We start from the raw sequence: 21565 nt of genomic DNA, 5'->3' as shown, positions 1-21565 counted from the left end.
ACTTCAATTTTTAAAAAATGTATCAGTTGGCTATTATGTCCGTAATCGTTACATCTACACATATACTTTACATCATGATGCAAGGAATATCATTATGATGAATGCATTTGATGAGTTCTTATCATAGTATGGAAGGCAAATGTCATCCCTGCTTTTCATTCCTTCCTCCTACTCCGTCATTTCATTCATTGTCAGTTGACTTCTGTTGAATGATGCCAACTCTTTTTTCTTCTTTGTGAGAATAACAAATGGAATAGCTACTATCCCAACACCGACCAATAGCATGCTAATCACAATCCCAGCTACCCCTCCAGGGCTAACATCAGCTTCATTTATTATTGTTTTCAGCTGGGCAAGGTTATTTCCTTCTACAAAAGCAAGATTTTTTCCAGCTGATACATACAAACATCATACATTACATATCATAAACGGCTGCATGAATAAATTTCAAATCTACTGACATATCAATACAGTCTGTTCCTTCCTTACCATCACTGATAACGTAGTAGACTGATTTATTTCCTGTTTTCTCTATTTTGCAGAAGCTTTTCTTGTTCACGGGAAATTGCAGTTCCTGTAAGCATACAGTAGATTACTATTTGTTCATGTGTAAAGGAATAGCTAGGTGAATTATAGTTGCAGATAATGCAGGTATTGTATGACCATTCGGCTCTATTTATAAAAAGTCTTACGTCATTGTTGCAGATACTCATCATCTATGATGTATCTACTGATTAGAATAAGCTTTTAACAATGGTTCACAGCTACAATTCTTAGATAAGTTCAAATTGGTACTCCATAATAACTACTAGGCATGCTGATGTCTTGGAAGCACAAAAACCCTAAAGCAGCTTTTGCGTATTTTAAGATCCTGGATGACATTTTTTTAGGCCAGGGATTCTCAGCCCATATTCAATCAACACTGATGGTTTGGTAAATAGTGTTGAAGGTTCAACGAAGCTACCACATTTTAATTTACCAATATGATCTATAATTTTGCACAGAAAAAGTTCAATATGTGGACGTATGACAGTTACAAGGTGCAGTAACTCCAACAAGGTTGAAAACCACTGATCTCGGTATAAAAGTTATTTAGACTCGGTTCTATCTCAGCAGAGTTGTGATAATAGAATGTCGCTTGAAATTAACCCTGTCATGTCATATAGCTCTAAAGCACAGAGAAAATTCTCATGTTTGGATCATACTCAAGGCCCCACACTAGGCATTAAAATCCATCACAGGTTGTGGTGCAGCCAGTGGCTAAAGGAGAGCATTTTAGAGATGAGTTGTTGGTTTTAACATTACAGTAGATCATTCTATTTCATCAAGTTTACTTGAGGGTATTCATATTCAAAACTGCCATACACTGCGGAGCAACACCTCAATCTCTGTTCAAATGATTATATAATAGGCCACTTTACCTTATTTCCTTCAGAGTAGTATATTATTAATGTGTGATTCTTGATAGCTGATATTAAGACGTTTTCCACTGTGTCAAGATCGAAATAGAACATTGGTTTTTCTACGTCTCCTTGAACCTTTGGAGCTCCGAGGATTGTGAACTCAACGTAGACTTGTTGCGCATCAAATTCTAACTAAAATAAAGACTGCCGTTTATCACCTCAAGCATTCTAAAAAAATAAGGTGCAATGGAGCAGATTTACATTGATTCTGGGTCAATTGAGCTACATACAACTACGGTCTACATCAGTGAGACGTAATATCTGTGTGTTTTTGCCACTCGCTATACATGCTTCTATTACCGCCAGTGTAAGCATGTTGATTAGCATGCAAATGGATAGATGACGGTGCTGGACACGATGACAACATGAGATTTGTCGACAAACAACTGCAGTATATAGATGCTGGTACGTTATATTTCAGGTAGAGATTAAATTCTCAAATCTTTAGTAGCAATTACGCTGTTACAAATATGAGATATATTTGTAATCACTCTCAGTTTCTTTACAAATTTACAGTCTTGACTTCGTCTATTTGTAAAATTAGTGATAGCGTCTACCCTAGGACACTTATGTATTCGCGTCAACTAACTTTCGCATCTTCGCGGAGTCATCCTCTCGCGAAAATTTCATGAGCGAAACTATACTATCATAACGAACGAGCGAAAACGCGAAATTAAATAGCTTTTTTCATTGATAGTCCAAGAAACAAATGGCAGCAAGTGATCAATTTTCATTATCGATTTCACCCATACATTTCTACCTGCGGTTCACAAATTCAAGCTAGTCCCGAATTGAATTTTTTTTCTTACCAGTGAACTGGACCTGAGGAATCTAATTATATTTGCTCCACTGCATTTATTTTCACACCACTATATTTTCGCACTCATTAGACCTGCGAAATTAAGTTGCAGCGAAATTTTACTCTGTATGGTACTCACAAAACTGAATACTAGCGAAATATAGGGGCCTTGAGTATTTGCATAAAAGTATTCACGTACTGTTTCTGGACAAGGCAAAATATTTAGTGAAAAGAGACCATATATTTGGACGCCACGAAAGTGATAATTGATAAACCTGTATATAAAATGCATTTTCTGTTCCCTTTATATTTCCCTACTAATATAAATAAAATGTAGTTTTCTTCATTTGGATTAAGGAAACCAACTAAGTTGGTCGCAATTATAAATTGGCATTCTTCCAGACGTTTTAAAAATATTTCGCAGTTATTCAAAGGTTGATTCGCAAACTGATTGTGTTGCGTAGAGAAGAGCTTTCTAAATGGGGGTAGGGGCTGCTGTTCGCTGGGGTGCAAGAATTAAGCATGGAGACAAAAAAAGTGTACTAGTCATCACAACAATTGTTTTGATGACAGATACACTTAATTTGGTAAATTAATTTGCCAATGTGAATCCAAATTTCTATCCCTTCTATACATTAAAAATAAATAGCCTACCGCCCATCAATCTCGTAAATGATCTGCACATTTCACTTACCCCCAAAGAACATGTTTTAATCAGATACTAGCGGAACAGAGGCAAAGATCAAAGAAAAAGTCCATGAAAAAGTTTAAGAACACAAAGTGAGTAGTTTTTATATGTTGCTGTGTGAAAACGTTAAAATCTTCTTAGAATGACCTTCCAATAACATTGTTTTCATATATTCCGAATATGTATGCTTTTCATAGTTTTGAGCCTTTTTCTCTCATTGAAGGAGGTATGTGATAGGTCACGAATGAAAGCGGATTGGTAAACACTGCTGTAGAGACAGAGTAACCTGTAGAGATAACAATCATATTACAGCACTAGCTATAACATCATAATAAAACTACCAGCGTAATCTCAGCTTTTGTACCTGAATGTTATGCAACTGAAGTGGTCGGACTAATATGCCAACTTGTAAAGAGAAGGAAATCCAATACTTGAGCATCTCTGTATTGGTATCCAGATGGTACTGGGCGACATTGGCCCGCATAACGAACCCGTATGTCCGGCTCTCCTTATGCTGATCAAAGCACTCTGACACGTCATAATATCTGTCTGTAGGAGACTCTTGTATGAAGTTGTAGATATTGAATTCTGTCTTTATGTTCAACTGCAAACATAGTTCATTGTAGCTAGTGATTTTATCAAAGCAGTGACAAGCACAGCAGGTGCTACCTCAACACCGCTCGCAAATATTTCTCTGCAGAACTCTTAGCGGTTGTGTACCATAAATACGATAGTTTTTTTAGTATTTTTTTGTACCTATCTCATAACATTATTGATTTTCTTTGTTTTAAAATATGCAATGAGATAACAAGAAATTTAATTGTTACACAATTAATTATATTATGTTATGTGTCTGCCTAAGAGCATCATAATATGAACTTCATTTTTAACAGGCTAACCATCCATCTGACTTTGGACATTCATATTAGGTATTACAATGCACCAGTATGCCACATTTTAAGAGTTGAGTTAATTTTTTACCTTTGGCACAGTTACAACTAATCTGAAGGGCTCCAGATCTTCAAGAACGTCTCCAACAGACATCTTCCATTGTGTCTACAAACCAACAATCCTATAATCATTAGATAAAAATGCAAATCTCAGGGCTGTTTCGAACCAATGCGTAATAGTCAACCAGCTTATAGATTTAACACACCATTTATGTATTCGCTGGACAAACACACAAGTACACAGCTAATGACTGGGTATCAAAAATGCTGCTGGTGGTTGCCAGTGACCTGAAATGTAAATTTTATTAGATTTTCCACTCCGGCTCGAATTCACAGCAGGTTTAATGTATAAAAGCAAAAAGTTGTATATTTGGTTTTACGCTTAAAAAATTTTACATCGAAAGTGTATCAAGTTGTTGTTACAATTTCTGAAACATTGACAACAAACTCCATATTTTTTGCTATACCATTCAGTATAGTTTACAGACACTAGCAAGCGTGTATATTTAGTTATTAACTGTTTTACCGTGCAAGTAGAATGTTATAAAAAAGTGCTTACATCAGTGAAATACCACTCCCAGTATCCTATGTCTTTTGCGTCTTCAGTAGGATATGGTCTCTTGCTTATCCATACCTCACACTCTACTCCTCGCTCGACAAACTGTAACATATAGCAATAACTTGCACAGCCTTCTGCTGCCTACCTACCTTACATCATTGTTAGTTGGTGGCGTTGCTTTTTGACAGATTATTTCTAGGAGAGTCAAAGTTTGAATATCAAAATAGGCTGGCTAGAAAACAGTTTTAGCAAGGTTTGTAAAGTTTGAGTCATAATTGTATTAGATATCTATCGCAAGTCTTAAAAACTTTTTGTTCAACTGCAAACATAGTTCATTATAGCAAGCGATTTTATCAAAGCAGTGACAAGCGCAGCAGGTGCTACCTCAACACCGCTCGCTAACATTTTTCTGCAGAACTCTTAGCGGTTATGTACCGTAAAGGCGATACAGCCTTTCTAGTACTTTTTCTCGTACCTATCTCATAATATCATAGATTTTCTTTGTTTTAAATTGTGCGATGAGATAACAAAAATTTTAATTATTACAAAATTAATTATATTATGCTATGTGTCTGTCTAGGATCATCATAATATGAACTTCATTTTTAACAAGCTAACTATCCATATGACTTTGGACATTTATATCGATCACTACAAGACCACTTCCAAAGTGGCGCCAGGCCCCTATGGAAGTAGTCTTGCAGATTCAAACTGGTTGCAGTCAAATTGCTGCGTATAGAGCAAGTTGCTAAACATCAGCAATCCTTTGATGATCGTCACATCCAATTGACAGATAGATATTAATTAGATTATCAGAGGTCAAGGCCGTTCAAAGCAAATTAGACCGCGGAGACAGTAAAATAAAGAATAGTAAAGTAAAAATATGCGTATTGAAAGAAAATCTTTCTTTGCATAACGCTGTTCTATAATGTGAATTGGCAAGGTGCTGGGGTTTGGTCTATTGGACAACGGAACAAACAAATCATCCAATGCAAATCACTAGTGTAAATAAAATGCATGTCACATGATCTGGAAAATTTTAAAGAGATTGCTGCGAAGGTCATGTGTCACAATCACTTTATGGTGGAGCACCTTACGGGAAAAACTAAAAAAAGTTATGTATACAGCTCACCAGTTTTCAGCAATTTATTTGACGCCATGCGTTTATATTAGACATTGATCAATTTAATTAATGCTGCATTGAACAGCCAATCACAACAATGAATTAACGCTGAGAAGCTTCCTTGTTAATTTAAAGGCTGATTATGAACGTTAAATGTACAATTATAATATAATAATTATAATAGAATTATAAAATTATTTAAGAAAAGGTAGTGTAGTATGTTATTGGTCACTTGTTCGTTACAGAAAACTTTAGCACGGTGCAGTTAGATAGCCGGAAATAAAGTTTAGTGTAATCAGTCTAGCCCACTATTCTTTGTTAAATAATGAAACTAGCATGGTTAATGATCTGTGATCAAAGATTTCACAAATGATCCCAATGTCTAAATTAACCTTAGGCAAAAATGTACAAAGACTTTCTCCCCTATATCAAATTAAATGTAGGCAAAGATGTACATATAATATACATATTTGTCTAAGGTTAATTTATACATAGATAAATATGACATATGTATGTCAAAGACTTTCTTCACATTCACATGGTTTCAAGTTTAATGACTTTCTAGAAGCTAGCAGAGAATTGACAATCATCTAATTTGTTTTCATAACCAGATTGGATACTCACTGTGCCTTCATAAACCCACTCATACTGTTTGACATTGTCAAAGTCGAAAAACTCTTTAGGCGTTCGCATGCGTAGGAGTCCATCACTATGTGGAATGATCTCATTATCAAAAGAATCAGCGAGAATGGGCGTGATCTTACAGGTTCCGCTGTACATCTGGATTTGGTATGATAAGCCTACAACGAGATGTGATATGTTGGCTATCAGAAGTGATGTTGAATTTTCTGCAGTCTAGTTTGATATCGAGTTCAATTCTGCCAAACCCAGACAGATCTTTCCACAACGGCAGCTACCACTTTCTAATAGAGTTGGCACCTGGTCCAACATGATAGTGTTTGTTCAAAGATATTTTGTGACTCATATCTTATTGGCTCATTCTTTTAGCAATGAACACATATTTGGCATTTTAGAAAGTTACTGGATATGACAAACCAAAATATAGCAATTAAGATATGGTAATTGTTTGTTGTGAGTAATAAAAATGGAAAAAAAACCATTAAAAATAGGCTCAGTACTTCATTAGTAAGTGAACAATCAGAGCGCACATTACTGAAAATTAACTACACCACATAGAGTTATGAAGAGCCTATAAGCCTCGACGTAATGGCATTTGTAAAACCTGAGTCTATGTAACTTTCCTTTTACCAGCCAGTTTGATCTAGTGATTATAGCCCTTGACTCATCACCCGTGTTTTATGTAAAAACTGCGCTAAAGCTGAAAATAACACTAAAAAAGGCAGAACCACTCGACCTGCTTACCAGGCGAGTACTTATTGTATTGGAGTCTAAGTTGTGGATGTGACAAGAAATTATAAAGAGTTTTTGAACTTTTTCATACTTTGGTTTATGTCAAAATTGCAATCAGATAGACTCTCTCAGTCTATCTTTGCGAGATGAAACTTTAAAATGCTGCTGACTATATATTATTGCTGCTTTTTCACGACTGCGTATCAACTGGTTATCAGATGAATTACAAACTCTCCGCTGGCTTTTAGAAACTCATCAAACTTAAAAACATGTAAAGATGAAGAAAGACTTTAACACACAGTTTTTCCTAAGGTTTGGTTTAGAAATAGAGATCTCTTGTAACAAATTTTATTTCAAATTACGGACTATAATAATTTCACGCTCCAACAATAATTAGAGAGGTAAATTGACTGCACTCGCTGAAATCCTCAACTGTCCATCTGCACCATGTTAAAGTGATGTGTTGCCCGATAGAATCAATACTCGATATATTTATTTTTGTGACAAATAAATAATTAGTTTTTCTAAATACGGTTGAAGAAAAGGTTACACAATAACTCTAGTACATGAGAACTGTGTAACTATTCAAAAACAGTTGCACTCTCGCTGTTTGTTAAATGGATGCGACAAACAGACCTGTCAACCTGGTGCTATGCAAATCAGGGAGAAATTAGGGTCTAAAACCTCGCACCAGCGGACAAGTTGTTAAATGGGGACTTAAAGCAGGTTAACATTGGATTTCAGCTTTAAAATTATGCTCAACTCACATCCCAACTACCCTTAGTGCTTGATGCAATGAGGACAGGGCTGTATCTACCTGTTTGAAAATGGTACTGCGGGGAGAGTCCGAGAGGGGTGCCGAGCGCCCTCTCGGTGGGGAGGGGGGTCCGGGGGTTCTCCCCTGGGAAATTTTATAGTATAACTAGTCAAAATGGTGCAAATCTAGCACGCTTGGCTCCCGATGGGGCCCATGTTCTAACAGCAAATTTGACATTACAAACCAGTTTTCTAAATATAAAACTGTTTATTAAGATTTTCTTTAACAACAGTTTATTAAAAATATAATGTGAACGAAAGCTGCTAAAAGCGTTGGCCACAGCTAACATGAGGTAGAATAATTATCACCAGGTACAATGCTGAATGGTGTAGGAGACGAGTAGTCTCCTATGAAATGATCTTCAAAGCATAGCAAATCTACATGCCAATATAACTCAAATAAACTGTCATAAACATGTTTCAAACAATAAAAATATGTTCAGTAACTCTGTTCTTGACGTTTCAGACTTCATAGGCAGCTCTAAGAATCAATATGATCCTATCGAAATTGAATGACAGCTTTAGTCTGACTACGGCTGACAGCCTAGACTGTCTTGACAAACTGTTGTTTTTGCGGAGTTGTCCCCCCCCCCTCCCGTCGAGAAGGCGAGCAACACAACAGCTTGTCACAAGACGTACTGCACCTGATGCATCAGCTGCACTTATAGGGAGTTGTTCTCTTCCGTCTATGCGGCTTGGTTGTGACGTTATGTAGGTCGCTCCATTGGTAATCATAACGAATTTTGCGCAAAAATGTATGTAGAAAAAAATAGATTACAACGTTTAACCAGCGACCAGTCTCTGCGGTAAACTTTAGTAGAACTTGAGAACTTAGGCAACAACAGCGACTAAACATGTCGTTATTTGTGTGCTCAGTCAGTTTTATTTCTATTTTTGGATCAGTTGGTTTTATTTGTTTTTATGGATTTTGTTTTCAATTTATTTTATTCTTAAGTTCTACTAAAATTTACAACAGAGACTGGTCTTTGGTTAAACATTGTAATCTTATTTTTTTCTACATAATTTTTTGCCGCGAAATCCGTTATGATTACCAATGGAGCGACCGCCGTAACATTGCAACCAAGCCGCATAGACGGAAGAGAACAACTCCTTATAAGTGCAGCTGATGCATCAGGTGCAGTACGTCTTGTGACAAGCTGTTGTGTTGCTTGCCTGCTCGACAGGGGACAACTCCGCAAAAACAACAGTTTGTCAAGACAGGCTACTGACAGCCTAAAAAGTGCATTTTCTTTCGAGCATAACGATTCAAATTGACAAAATTAAAAGTTAATATGAACTTTGAAACATTAAAAATAGTGTTTTGATTTGATTCATGCAGTTTTCACTGTCTTACCCTTTCTGAATCTGCATATTTACTTCTGGAGTTGAAAAAATTGATCGTGAACGATAAAATTTAAAGTGACCGCGATGATTTTCGGTGTAGCTAGATGTCAAAAAATGTGTAGTATTTTAGTTACAACTTCTGCCATAGACATCATTGACGCATATTTGTACGTTTGTTTGATTAGCAAGAAATCTTTTTTTCTAACTAATCAAAAATATTCTTCTGTAATTTAAAAATAACGATACAAGGAATAGATAAATTTCAAAGGCAAGATAACTCACGTCGGGTGCCTAGCAACGTTTTAAACACGGGAGTTAACTCCTTCGGGTACGAATGAGTTGAGCTCTCGCGGGCCACATAAAATGACGTGTGGGCCACATGTGGCCCGCGAGCCACATGATTGACACGTGTGTTCTAGAGCACAAAACATAAATCCGGGAGTTTAACGGGAGGTTTTATTTTGTGGGAGGGTAATCTCAATTCTGGGAGGGTCCCACCAAATCCGGGAGAGTTGACAGCCCTGACGACAAATTGATTTCGAGCGAAAAGTTTGAAAAACTCCGATTACAGCTAAAGATTGAAGGCGTTGGATATGCTGCTTTTGTGGTATTTAAAAATTCTAAAAAAGTTATAATTCAGCGATAAACTTTGTCTCTGTTTGTAAATAAATGTATGTAATAACCAAACTGTAGTAAGGTAAAAACTGGCTGCTTCGGAGATGAACCTTTGAATCTGATCACCATTTATTGTTCTTGTACTCAGGGTTTAAATGAAAATTCGTTGAAACTCTTACATCAGATAATCTTTAGCCGGTGTAAAAGGTTCATTTGAAGAAAACCTGAAAAATGTTGGTAAATAAAATTTTTCCTAATAAAACTTGTTGTCTGTGTTGCTTGGCAGGCTCCGTAATCTGGGAACGCTCAGATCCCTCTCTGACTGAAAAGTTACTGCCCTATTTATACCCAATAAAACATTAGAGAAACCAAGTACACTCTGTAAAACATAATCTGTACTCTGTACAGAGTACAGTGTATACTGTACTCTGTACAATGTACAATGTACAGAGTACAATGTACACTGTACTCTGTACACTGTACTCTGTACAGTGTACAGAGTACAGTGTACACTGTACCCTGTACAGAGTACAGTGTACAGAGTACACTGTACTCTGTACACTGTACTCTGTACACTATACTCTGTACACTGTACTCAGTACAGTGTACTCTGTACACTGTACTCTGTACTCAGTACAGTGTACTCTGTACTCAGTAGGCCTACAGTATACTTTGTACAGTGTACAGAGTACATTGTACTCTGTACACTGTACTCTGTACAGTGTACAGAGTACACTGTACTCTGTACAGTGTACTCTGTACAGAGTACAATGTACACTGTACTCTGTACTCTGTACACTGTACTCTCAGAATAATTTGATGTACAGAGAATTCTGAGAATTTACCAATAGAACTAATTGAACATAATAGAGACAGCGGTGTGCACTCTGAGAAACTCAACATTTTGTGCAACAAGCATGCTGCATAAAGGCTGGTTCACACTATATCGCCGTATCTCAGCATTGTCCTTTCGGCATTAGTCGTTGATTAGGTGTATGTGATTGGTCGTTGATTAGGTGTATGTGATTGGTCGTTGATTAGGTGTATGTGATTGGTCGTTGATTAGGTGTATGTGATTGGTCGTTGATTAGGTGTATGTGATTGGTCGTTGATTAGGTGTATGTGATTGGTCGTTGATTAGGTGTATGTGATTGGTCGTTGATTAGGTGTATGTGATTGGTCGTTGATTAGGTGTATGTGATTGGTCGTTGATTAGGTGTATGTGATTGGTCGTTGATTAGGTGTATGTGATTGGTCGTTGATTAGGTGTATGTGATTGGTCGTTGATTAGGTGTATCTGATTGGTCGTTGATTAGGTGTATGTGATTGGTCGTTGATTAGGTGTATCTGATTGGTCGTTGATTAGGTGTATGTGATTGGTCGTTGATTAGGTGTATGTGATTGGTCGTTGACTAGGTGTATGTGATTGGTCGTTGATTAGGTGTATGTGATTGGTCGTTGATTAGGTGTATGTGAACAGTAAACAGATGGTATCTACGAAACAACACGAAAATTTGAGAGAAAGTTTGCTGCTGTCAAACTTTCCCGATACTTCGCCTCGCATCGACGACCACCTTTCAAATATAAACCATTTCTAACTTGCTGAGTTTAAATAGAACCAGAAAATTCTAGTTGACGCAAAATACCTGCACAAGATAAAAGCTGAGAAAAATCTGTAACTAAAGAGATTATAGCTGTGGCATATTACATGAATTTAGGTCATGAATATAGGTCACTAATTTAGGTCATAACTGCACCTGTTGTATAATCATGAATGATCTTGATGGGTCTAGATAAATTGCTACGATCATCCAATACATTGTGGTCCATTCTGCTCATGTTAGATGTGAAATCATACCATTCCTAAAATAACCAGAAGATGTCACCTTGCATGTCACAAATAGTGCATGCAGAAGTAATACAACCTTGTTATTTCATCTTACAGTTGAGTTGCATGGCCGCCAAAGAATTTCTCCGCTGTACTATGTATTTTGTAACTTATGTAGTTCAACTAAGCTATACTAATTTAAACAGAAAAACAAAAAGATTGCTAAGCATTATTAAAAAATGTAAAGCTGACACGCCAAAGCATTTCAAGCCAATCTAAAGTTGGCACAGCATACTGACTAGCCTATTCCTATGACTAGCTAGCGATGTGAATTGTAAATGTCATGGAGCTATTCATGCGGTAAAGGCCAGGCATTGCAGCTTGACACACCCTAGTTTTTTATTTCCTGCAGTATAGCAAGGTCATTGTTTTTATTATTTCTTCTGGCTGCAGAAAATTCCATTTTTCAATTGTAATTCCAAACAAAAAATAAACACATGGTCAGTTACATTACTGTCCTTAATGAGCGTGAAATTTTTGTTCCCCACTTGGAGCATCTTACTGACAGCGTGCCTGGTCAGGCTCACTCTAGAGGAGAGCCAAGAACATTCCAGGAATACTTGGAGTATGATATGCTCAGCAGCACCCTGCAATCTAGCATACTCTAAAGCGTGCCAGGTGGCAGCATGGCCATAGACAAAAACTTGGAGCTTGTGGGTTGTAGAAAATTAATTGAACCAAACAGAAAAAGCAAAAAGTGCACCTTGATAGACTTACATGTAGGTAATGCAAGAAGTGCACCTTGATAGACTTACATCGGTGTAGGTAATGCAAGAAGTGCACCTTGATAGACTTACATCGGTGTAGGTAATGACATTTGCGATAGGATCGAAGACCTCTGAGTAGAAACTAAAGTATGATCCTACTTGAGGCAGAGGCTTTTTGATTTTCCTATTAGGACAGTATGCACCGAGCGGAGGCTGTAACATTAAAACATATGATGGAAGCTTAGAAACTAATTTCAATTACTTGAGGCAAAGCTAGCAGGTAAATAAATATTATTTCAACTACTGTATTTATTTTAATTGCTCAATGATAAAATAGAACTCTTAATATTTAATGTTTTAGTCGAACACTCAAGAAATGATTTAACCATCATTTTTATTTAACGGTTTGCTACTTTTATTTAGAATAGTCTAGGTTCTAGCAGAAATAGTCTAGGTTCTAGTTTAGAATAGTCTAGGTTCTAGCAGAAATGCATGATGAATGTGTTTACAAAAGTTTAAAGATTACCCAAAGTTTCTATGATTGAGGTTGTGTGAGGCAAGACATTTTATGAGAAGGTTGACTTGATAACTATTATGTGCAGATTTAATCATACTATACACAAGCAGCTAATATGAAGACGCTTAGATGTTTAGAAGTCTTATTCAATTTGTATCAGGAGCGAGCTAACACACTGGAGCCCTAGTTTCTTTGAAAGGCTAATTAAACAGTTGTCCTTTCTTACCTCAAAATATTTCAGGTTATCAGGAGTCATCGGTGGTAGCTGTCCAGCGAAGTAGTAATACTCATGAGTGCTTTCAGATGGATTCGTGCCTTTCCCGTTATTTTGAATTAAATGAATTCTTCTTATCGCGCTTGTTATGCCGGATGATGTTCTCCATCTTGAGCCGTCAGTTGCATTCACTACACAGATTAACGAGTGAAGTAATCTTCAAGTTTTAAAATCTGTCCAACAGGATTCATAATTAGGTATGCGACAGAAAAGCAACTTTAGCCAAACCATTTAAAACTGAGAATTTCATGCATTGCTACTGAGGGGTGGGTGCCTAAATATGAGCAAAAGTCGCGTAACAGTCTCTAACACATTATTAGTAAAGATGTTCTATCTATATATATATATATATATATTTCTCAACGTATGTCTATATGTCTGTCTGCATTCCAGCTATTGCTATTATTAGAATAACTGCAGCTAGACAATGATGCTGACGCAACATCATGCACTATGTTTCCATGGTGCGCAGTACTGCGAAGCAGCCCCCTCCGAAGTCGAGGGGATTGTACGTTTCCATGCTACGCAGTGGTTTTCAGCAAATACCGCAAATTAGCCAGAGAAGAGAAATTGTATAAATCGAATCGCCTGATGGAGAAATAGAATCGATCACAGATACCGAACGTCATAAACGGTTTTTTTTATGATTTTGTCGTCATACTTTTATTTACAATAAACATTCACAAGGTTTTACAAACCTTAACACACTTTTTACGTAGTAATATATTTTTAATAAGTATTTTTAAGTATATTATTTAAACGTTAATTTAGGACTTGCCACCTATTTTTCGAAAAGTGTTGGCATCGATAACAAAGTCCAGGAAAGTAATCACCTCATCATCCTCGTGAATGCAGACCATAATTAAATTTAGGTGAAAGAAGATCGGAAGAATAGTAAAAACACAAGATTAGCAGAACAACCTTTGTACTAGTTTATGGCCCTCGAAGAATCCGTCTCCACGGCATGAGAGCTATGCGCAGCCACTGCGCAGTCGCTGTTTCCTTGCTGCGAATTTGCACTGGCTTCGCACTGATCAGTGCGCAGTGATTTCAGTGCGAAGACGCCGTTTCCATGATTCGGAGATAGCGCAACTCCGAAGCACTGCGCATCATGGAAACATACACATGGAGTACCGTCTTTAGAAGCCTAGCAGCTTATTGGAATTTTCCATTTGCAATGTGTCAGGCTAGTAGCTTAAAAGTTACAGTTGTTTGAAAAAGTTTTAAAACCTTTACAGTTGTTTTTATTTTTCTCTTAATTTATTTCAACTACACAAAACACTTCTCTCATGATATGTAGTTTGAAAGTTAGAATGAGAAATTTTGTTATATGTTAAACACAAATCAATTTTCTGTCCAGAATTTTTCATTACCCGGGCAATGCCGGGTAGCACAGCTAGTTTAATTATATATCCATTGCAACTGTTTTCTAATTTTGGCATGCAGTGTTTTAAATTTCAAAATTTTAAGTGAATTTGAACAAGTTTTGATCAATAAATAATGTCTGTTTATTGCAAATGACCACTACCAGGTTTGTCTAGCTAGTGTTAGGCTGATGTTCCTCAGTTCAAACCTTTAAACCATAACTGTCACGAACAACTTTTATCGTATTTTCTAGGTAAATCAGACACGCTGATTCCGATTTTGTACTCAAAATAAAGATTAGTCCACTAACCTTCAAAGTCATTTAGGCTTTTTTAAAGCGTTTCAATATCAGTTTCAAAAACAACACAATCGGCATTACAAGCTCCGCCCATAAATATGTGACGAAACCTAGCTTTTTCAGAAACGGAAGTTAGGAATTTTTAGTCCGATTTAGAATAATAGAGATGGGTGTCTTAAAACCCATTATTATCTAAATCCAGCCTGTAAAATAGCTTCAGTTTTTTATGAAAGGGATATAAACTATTTAAAATTGCTCGCAGCTTGTTATATGACGTTTAAATGGGCTGGACGCTGAGAAAAATGAGCTCAAAAAGCGTGGTTTTATCACGAGCTAGCGTTGTTATTTCGCTTTTTAAATATGCAATGCTAAATAGCTTATCTACCTTTCAGAAAAGACTGATATTATTTTTAAGGCTGAATTTAGATATTAATGGATTTTAAAACACCCATCTCTATTATTCTAAATCGGTCTAAACATCCCTACGTAACTTCTGTTCCTAAAAAGCTAGGTTACGTCAAGTATTTATAGGCGGAGCTTGTTATGCCGATCGTGTTGTTTTCGAAACCAATATTAAAACGCTATAAAAAGTTCTTCATTACTCTGAAAGTTAGTGGCCTAATCTTTATTTTGATTACAAAATCGGAATCAGCATGTCTGATTTACCTAGTAAATATGATAAAAGTTGTTCGTGGCAGTTATGGTTTAAGCTTTTTTATGTATCCCAGAATCCTATGCCGTCAGGTGCACTTTTCCAACTTGACTAGATAGGTTTCATGAAGCTTCAACTTTAGTCAGTTGATTGCTACTTCAGTACCCTTAGCCATATATGCTCATACAGTGGGTATAGTTAGTGAGACACAACTAATAACAGGTATAGTTAGTGAGACATGACTCATAGCAGGTATAGTTAGTGAGACATGACTCATAGCAGTTAAAGTTAGTGAGACATGACTCATAGCAGGTATAGTTAGTGAGACACGACTAATAGCAGGTATTGTTAGTGAGACATGACTAATAGCAGGTATAGTTAGTGAGACATGACTCATAGCAGGTATAGTTAGTGAGACATGACTCATAGCAGGTATAGTTAGTGAGACATGACTCATAGCAGGTATGGTTAGTGAGACGCGACTCATAGCAGGTATATTTAGTGAGACATGACTCATAGCAGGTATAGTTAGTGAGACATGACTCATAGCAGTTATAGTTAGTGAGACATGACTCATAGCAGGTATGGTTAGTGAGACGCTACTCATAGCAGGTATAGTTAGTGAGACATGACTCATAGCAGGTATAGTTAGTGAGACATGACTCATAGCAGGTATAGTTAGTGAGACATGACTCATAGCAGGTATAGTTAGTGAGACATGACTCATAGCAGGTATAGTTAGTGAGACATGACTCATAGCAGGTATAGTTAGTGAGACATGACTCATAGCAGGTATAGTTAGTGAGACATGACTCATAGCAGGTATAGTTAATGAGACATGACTCATAGCAGGTATAGTTAGTGAGACATGACTCATAGCAGGTATAGTTAGTGAGACATGACTCATAGCAGGTATAGTTAGTGAGACATGACTCATAGCAGGTATAGTTAGTGAGACATGACTCATAGCAGGTATAGTTAGTGAGACATGACTCATAGCAGGTATAGTTAGTGAGACATGACTCATAGCAGGTATAGTTAGTGAGACATGACTCATAGCAGGTATAGTTAATGAGACATGACTCATAGCAGGTATAGTTAGTGAGACATGACTCATAGCAGGTATAATTAGTGAGACATGACTCATAGCAGGTATAGTTAGTGAGACATGACTCATAGCAGGTATAGTTAGTGAGACATGACTCATAGCAGGTATAGTTAGTGAGACATGACTCATAGCAGGTATAGTTAATGAGACATGACTCATAGCAGGTATAGTTAGTGAGACATGACTCATAGCAGGTATAGTTAGTGAGACATGACTCATAGCAGGTATAATTAGTGAGACATGACTCATAGCAGGTATAGTTAGTGAGACATGACTCATAGCAGGTATAGTTAGTGAGACATGACTCATAGCAGGTATAGTTAGTGAGACATGACTCATAGCAGGTATAGTTAGTGAGACATGACTCATAGCAGGTATAATTAGTGAGACATGACTCATAGCAGGTATAGTTAGTGAGACATGACTCATAGCAGGTATAGTTAGTGAGACATGACTCATAGCAGGTATAGTTAGTGAGACACAACTCATATTGTGATATTAGAATATAATCATTCAAGTTAAAATTTGGTTCAGACTTGCACAAACATGTAAACCCATTCATTAAGTTATAAATACTTCAGGTTATAAAGCCATCAACTTTTTACCATGTCAACAGTTGATAAAGTACCATAAGTAATTTTAGAGTTTTTCAAATAAGGTAATCAATAGGTAAACTTACTGATTGCAATGAAACCATTCCGAATCAGACTATATAAACTATTGAGTAACTCTACAGAGTCATTTGATACAAGTGCACTCACTTACAGAGTCTGTAAGTATCCGTAATACAGATGTACTGATAGACCCTTTCTCAAATGTATACATGTATTGCTTTATGCTAAGCAATGCATGCATACTCCCACCGCATGAGATTATGACTGAGAATAATGCACAGTTAGTTTATTAATACAAGTTAGTATTTGCTAAGTTTCATATTGTTACACTCGATACTTATTTTTATCTTAGAAAGTGTCACCAAAAACTAAAAGCATCCAGAAATATCAGAAATTCAGAGCTATCAACGGAGATCAATAAGATATTGGTCTCGCTTCAAATTATCAAAAATTTTCTGCAACTCAAGTATACATACGAGTAAAGTAGTAGGTAGCGTTGTAGGTTGTATCCGTGGAATGATCATAAAGACAGGCATTCCACACATCCACATCAATGTCATCAATAGTGTCAGCTCCTAGGTAGAGCATTGCTGCTTCATTGACACCCATCTCAAGTACATCCTTTCCGGACACTAGGTGGTCTACAAAAATATTAGAAAACTGGTTATTTTCACATTCTAGTGTGGTTAAAAATGAAAAACTCCGCATGTGCTTTTTTCATAACACTGAAAACAATTTTAATACAGACAAAGCAAAAAGTTGATTGGCATTAACCTTTGTTGATTTCAGTAGCATTGCAATAACCAAATAATATTGTCATCCTTAGCATGTAATCGATTTAAATTCTTTAGTAACATTGTTCTTGAAAAATTAAGTGCTGTAACATTATGCCCATAATTATTTTAGAAGCAGCTCTACAAAACCGCTGAACAAGAGGAGACAATTCTGTAATAATGCAATACTCATAGTATTAAGTTGTTTAGTTACTTGAGTAAACAGTTGACTACGTCATTATAACCACCATACATTGCACTTGCCACTAACCTGAATTACTGTCAAACAATTACTTACGAATTGCTTCACGAGGAAATAACTCCTAATCAAAAAGGTTGTATATCACATTCAGTTTTACAAAATGAGTAGAATTTGCCACTGTCACATTGGAGTGACAGCAACTAAGTCTACCCTTCTATGAATATAATTATATAGTAGACAACTTTGTTTTAGTCAAAAGTATTTTTCTTGTGAAACAACTTTTTGTAGCTTTTAGACCTACGCTACTAAAACCAACTGTCAGGTCAGATGTACAAATCACATGTTGGAAAACAAAATTGCAATACCCAAAGCCCAAAGACAGATGATCCATAAAGTTCTTGATAGAAGTTAAAATGATTTGATGACATGGACCACCCTAGCTACTGGATAAACATCCAGCTGCAGTAAGCTGGTTGTTTTTACTAACAACTCTGTAACTATGGCAACCATATGTAAACTCTATTTGTATGCAAAATCATTCAACCATTAAATATAAAAGGAAAAATAGTGGTTACAGTCAATCTTTTGGCCTTCTTTTAACCTTTTATCCTGTTACTGTACATATTTTAATGTTTTTACAACATTCGTAAACTTTTTATTTGTATTCTGATATAAACTAAAAAAAATTGATTTCTTAGTAAATGAACAAGAATTACAGAAAATAGTGTTCTTGTGCAATAGAATCAAGGTCAAGCTATCCTGGTCTCAGTTCATCACAGATGAAGGTTTATATCATCGCCCAGAGTTTTCGATGAGTGCCTTATAAGGTCAAAGTGTCAAAACTTTCACATCAAGTCAACTAGAAACTGCATTCACTCTGTGCTGAGAAGGTAAGTCGGAATGAACCAGGATTTATTGAAGCAGCTAAACTTTGTATTTTCATGTTCAACATAATTCTAGTTGTAAAATAAACTTATCTCATTCTAGCGCATAGAAAGTGGTTAAATTCTAGTTGGTAGAGCGCTTACCTTGACCACTCACTTTAGTGAATGGGAATATAAAGTCGTCTGCTGTCAAATCTCCTGACACACAGTCTCCACCATACCTTCCATCGTAATCTAAATATTATATTGCCTTCTGTTAGATCAAATATACATGTATATACAGTTACACAGTTAGTATTACTAAATATTATATTGCCTTTTGTTAGAACAAATATACATGTATATACGGTTACACAGTAGGTATTACTAAAATTCTAATTAAGAAGAACTCTAAACTGAAAACAAATTTCTGTGCAGCAAGTTTGCACCCACTCTAGGCAAACATCATCAATTGAAGACAACTCCCTAACCTGTAATGTAGACAAATTCATTAGTGTCTCCGTAAGTGTAGAGCTTTGACTGAATTCCAGGACCAAGTAGATCTTCAACCAGCATGATGCCAAGATTGAGCTTTTCTGAGAAGACTTCTCTTACAAAAATGGTATTATTGTCTGGCAGAGAGTTCCATGCATAGGAACCTTCAAATTCATTTGGAATGTTAGGAAATTTCTTGCCATCTACAACAAAATTACCATGATCTCTGAAAATGCACTTTTAGGCAGTGAATTGAAACAAAGCAAATACAATTTTTGCTGCAAGACATATCTTTAGCAGATGTCAGAAGCTCATATACGTATGATGTAACATAGTAATCCACTCGTGTAAATGGGAGCAATCAGGCACATTGCAGCAAGTGAGTCTATTGGTTACCGCCTGGCATGTCACAGAAAGTGCTTCTATTGATTAACGTCTGGCATGTTACAGCAAGTGCTTCCTTTAACCTGCTTTACTAATATTTAATTTCAAGTTCCTCTTTTCTACTAGCCCATATAATGTCCACCTGTAATGCATATCTCTACAGCGACTTCCTTGGTTCCTTTTCATGCTATACTATTATTCAAGTTATTGTATCTCTTAGCAGAGTTGCGTGTATATAAAAAATAACTCTATGTTAGTCTTTTGATAAATAATAAATTTCAACTCAATTTTTATCACTTGTTTTAGCCTAGGGAGCTGTAAACTAGTAGATGAAACTTGACTGATAAATATATTGATGCTGAGTTTTCCGATTAAGGGTGTCAGCATCCTAAAAATGTTAGAGTTGTTGTTGTTCACGGTGGTGCGAGAACAAATTGTGAAGACGGATTATTCAACTTTCTCAAGAAGAGCAGTGATAATTCTTGATTTATTTGGAACAGCTTGACTATATGAAACCGGACTTTCACCTTTTTTATATATCAAAAAATAAATATCATAATGTTAAGTGATCTGTGAATTTCACTCACCCGCGAGAAACCACATTTCAATCAGATGATGGGAAAAAGTCAAAGATCATAAAGCGAGTTGTTATTTTATACGCTTCTGAGTGAAACCGTTAAACTCTTCGGAGAATGACCTTCTAATAACATATCATTTCCGTATAGTCCAACTATGTCTGTTTTTATTATGTTTTGAGCCTTTTTTGTTTGATTCCAAACAAGGGGGTGTGAGACTGCCCTCCGTTAGTCATCGGTGGTTTGGCAATAAAAACGAATAGCTGCGTTAGTCTATAGATAGATCTTGGCAAGTACGTATCTAATTATATACTTTTATTAGCTAGGATTAAAAATTGCTTTAAACAATATATCTACCGAGTGGTAAGCAACAAAAATAACACAAAATGTGATACTAGTACAACAGAACATTTATAAGGATATTTATGAGTTGTCTTCACCATGAACAATTAATCTGTATTAAATAATGGGGTCTCACACTTGTAAGGCCTATTTGGGCAAATATCAAGGTCAGTCAAATGTCAGAAAATGACTCCTATGAAACTCCTGTATACAAATAGACACCAGATTCTTGGTCCAGCTCCTTCATAACTTGGAAAGTTAAACAATAGCCTTTAAAAATCCCCTGGCCAAGCATACTGAGAATTTGAGCTACCCACTTAGTGCATGAATCGTTGAACCTATTTCTCCAAGCTTCACGCCCTTCCAGCTCCAGTGTTCTCTGAACCATATTCGTTCAACCAGTTTCTTTTTGTCGTTTATACGTCATATATGATGGGATACAGTCTATTAAAGCTTCCATTATAAAAAGAACAATGATAGCTTTTGCTGAACATGATCTCTAGACCTCTCAAGTACAGCAGCGAGGTTTATGTATTCAAACCTCGCTGCTGTACAGTGACCAAAACTATAAAAACTTGCCATAGAAATGCAAAAACTGCCCGAGAACGCCTTCATTCCAGCATTGAATACTGAAGTTTTATGACTGAAAACAGTTTACAGCAGATGTATATAGGTTACTCGCTTAATGATCTATGGAGAGACAACGCTCAATCTCAGGCTCTTCAAGATTCGCCAAACAAGTCAAAGGTCAATTACAGGTCAGTTGACCTTGAAGTTCCT

At 36.4% G+C, this 21565-nt stretch overlaps 1 protein-coding gene across 1 annotated transcript; it reads right to left on the bottom strand.

Annotated features, from left to right (window-relative positions):
- Positions 1-96: 96 nt before the first annotated feature.
- Positions 97-21173, bottom strand: LOC137393878 (uncharacterized). Its single transcript, XM_068080591.1, has 14 exons — positions 21083-21173; positions 19481-19687; positions 19155-19244; positions 17628-17792; positions 13067-13245; positions 12414-12536; positions 11486-11591; positions 6207-6382; positions 4460-4561; positions 3932-4006; positions 3315-3554; positions 1422-1595; positions 490-574; positions 97-368 (listed from the first exon to the last, which is right to left on the bottom strand). The coding sequence occupies exons 1-14, from the start codon at positions 21171-21173 to the stop codon at positions 169-171; spliced, it is 2013 nt and encodes a 670-aa protein (XP_067936692.1). The 3' UTR covers positions 97-168.
- Positions 21174-21565: the final 392 nt, after the last annotated feature.

This window comes from Watersipora subatra, chromosome 4 (genome assembly GCF_963576615.1).
Source record: "Watersipora subatra chromosome 4, tzWatSuba1.1, whole genome shotgun sequence".
NCBI lineage: Eukaryota > Metazoa > Bryozoa > Gymnolaemata > Cheilostomatida > Watersiporidae > Watersipora > Watersipora subatra.
This window is presented reverse-complemented; position numbering and strand designations above follow the sequence as displayed.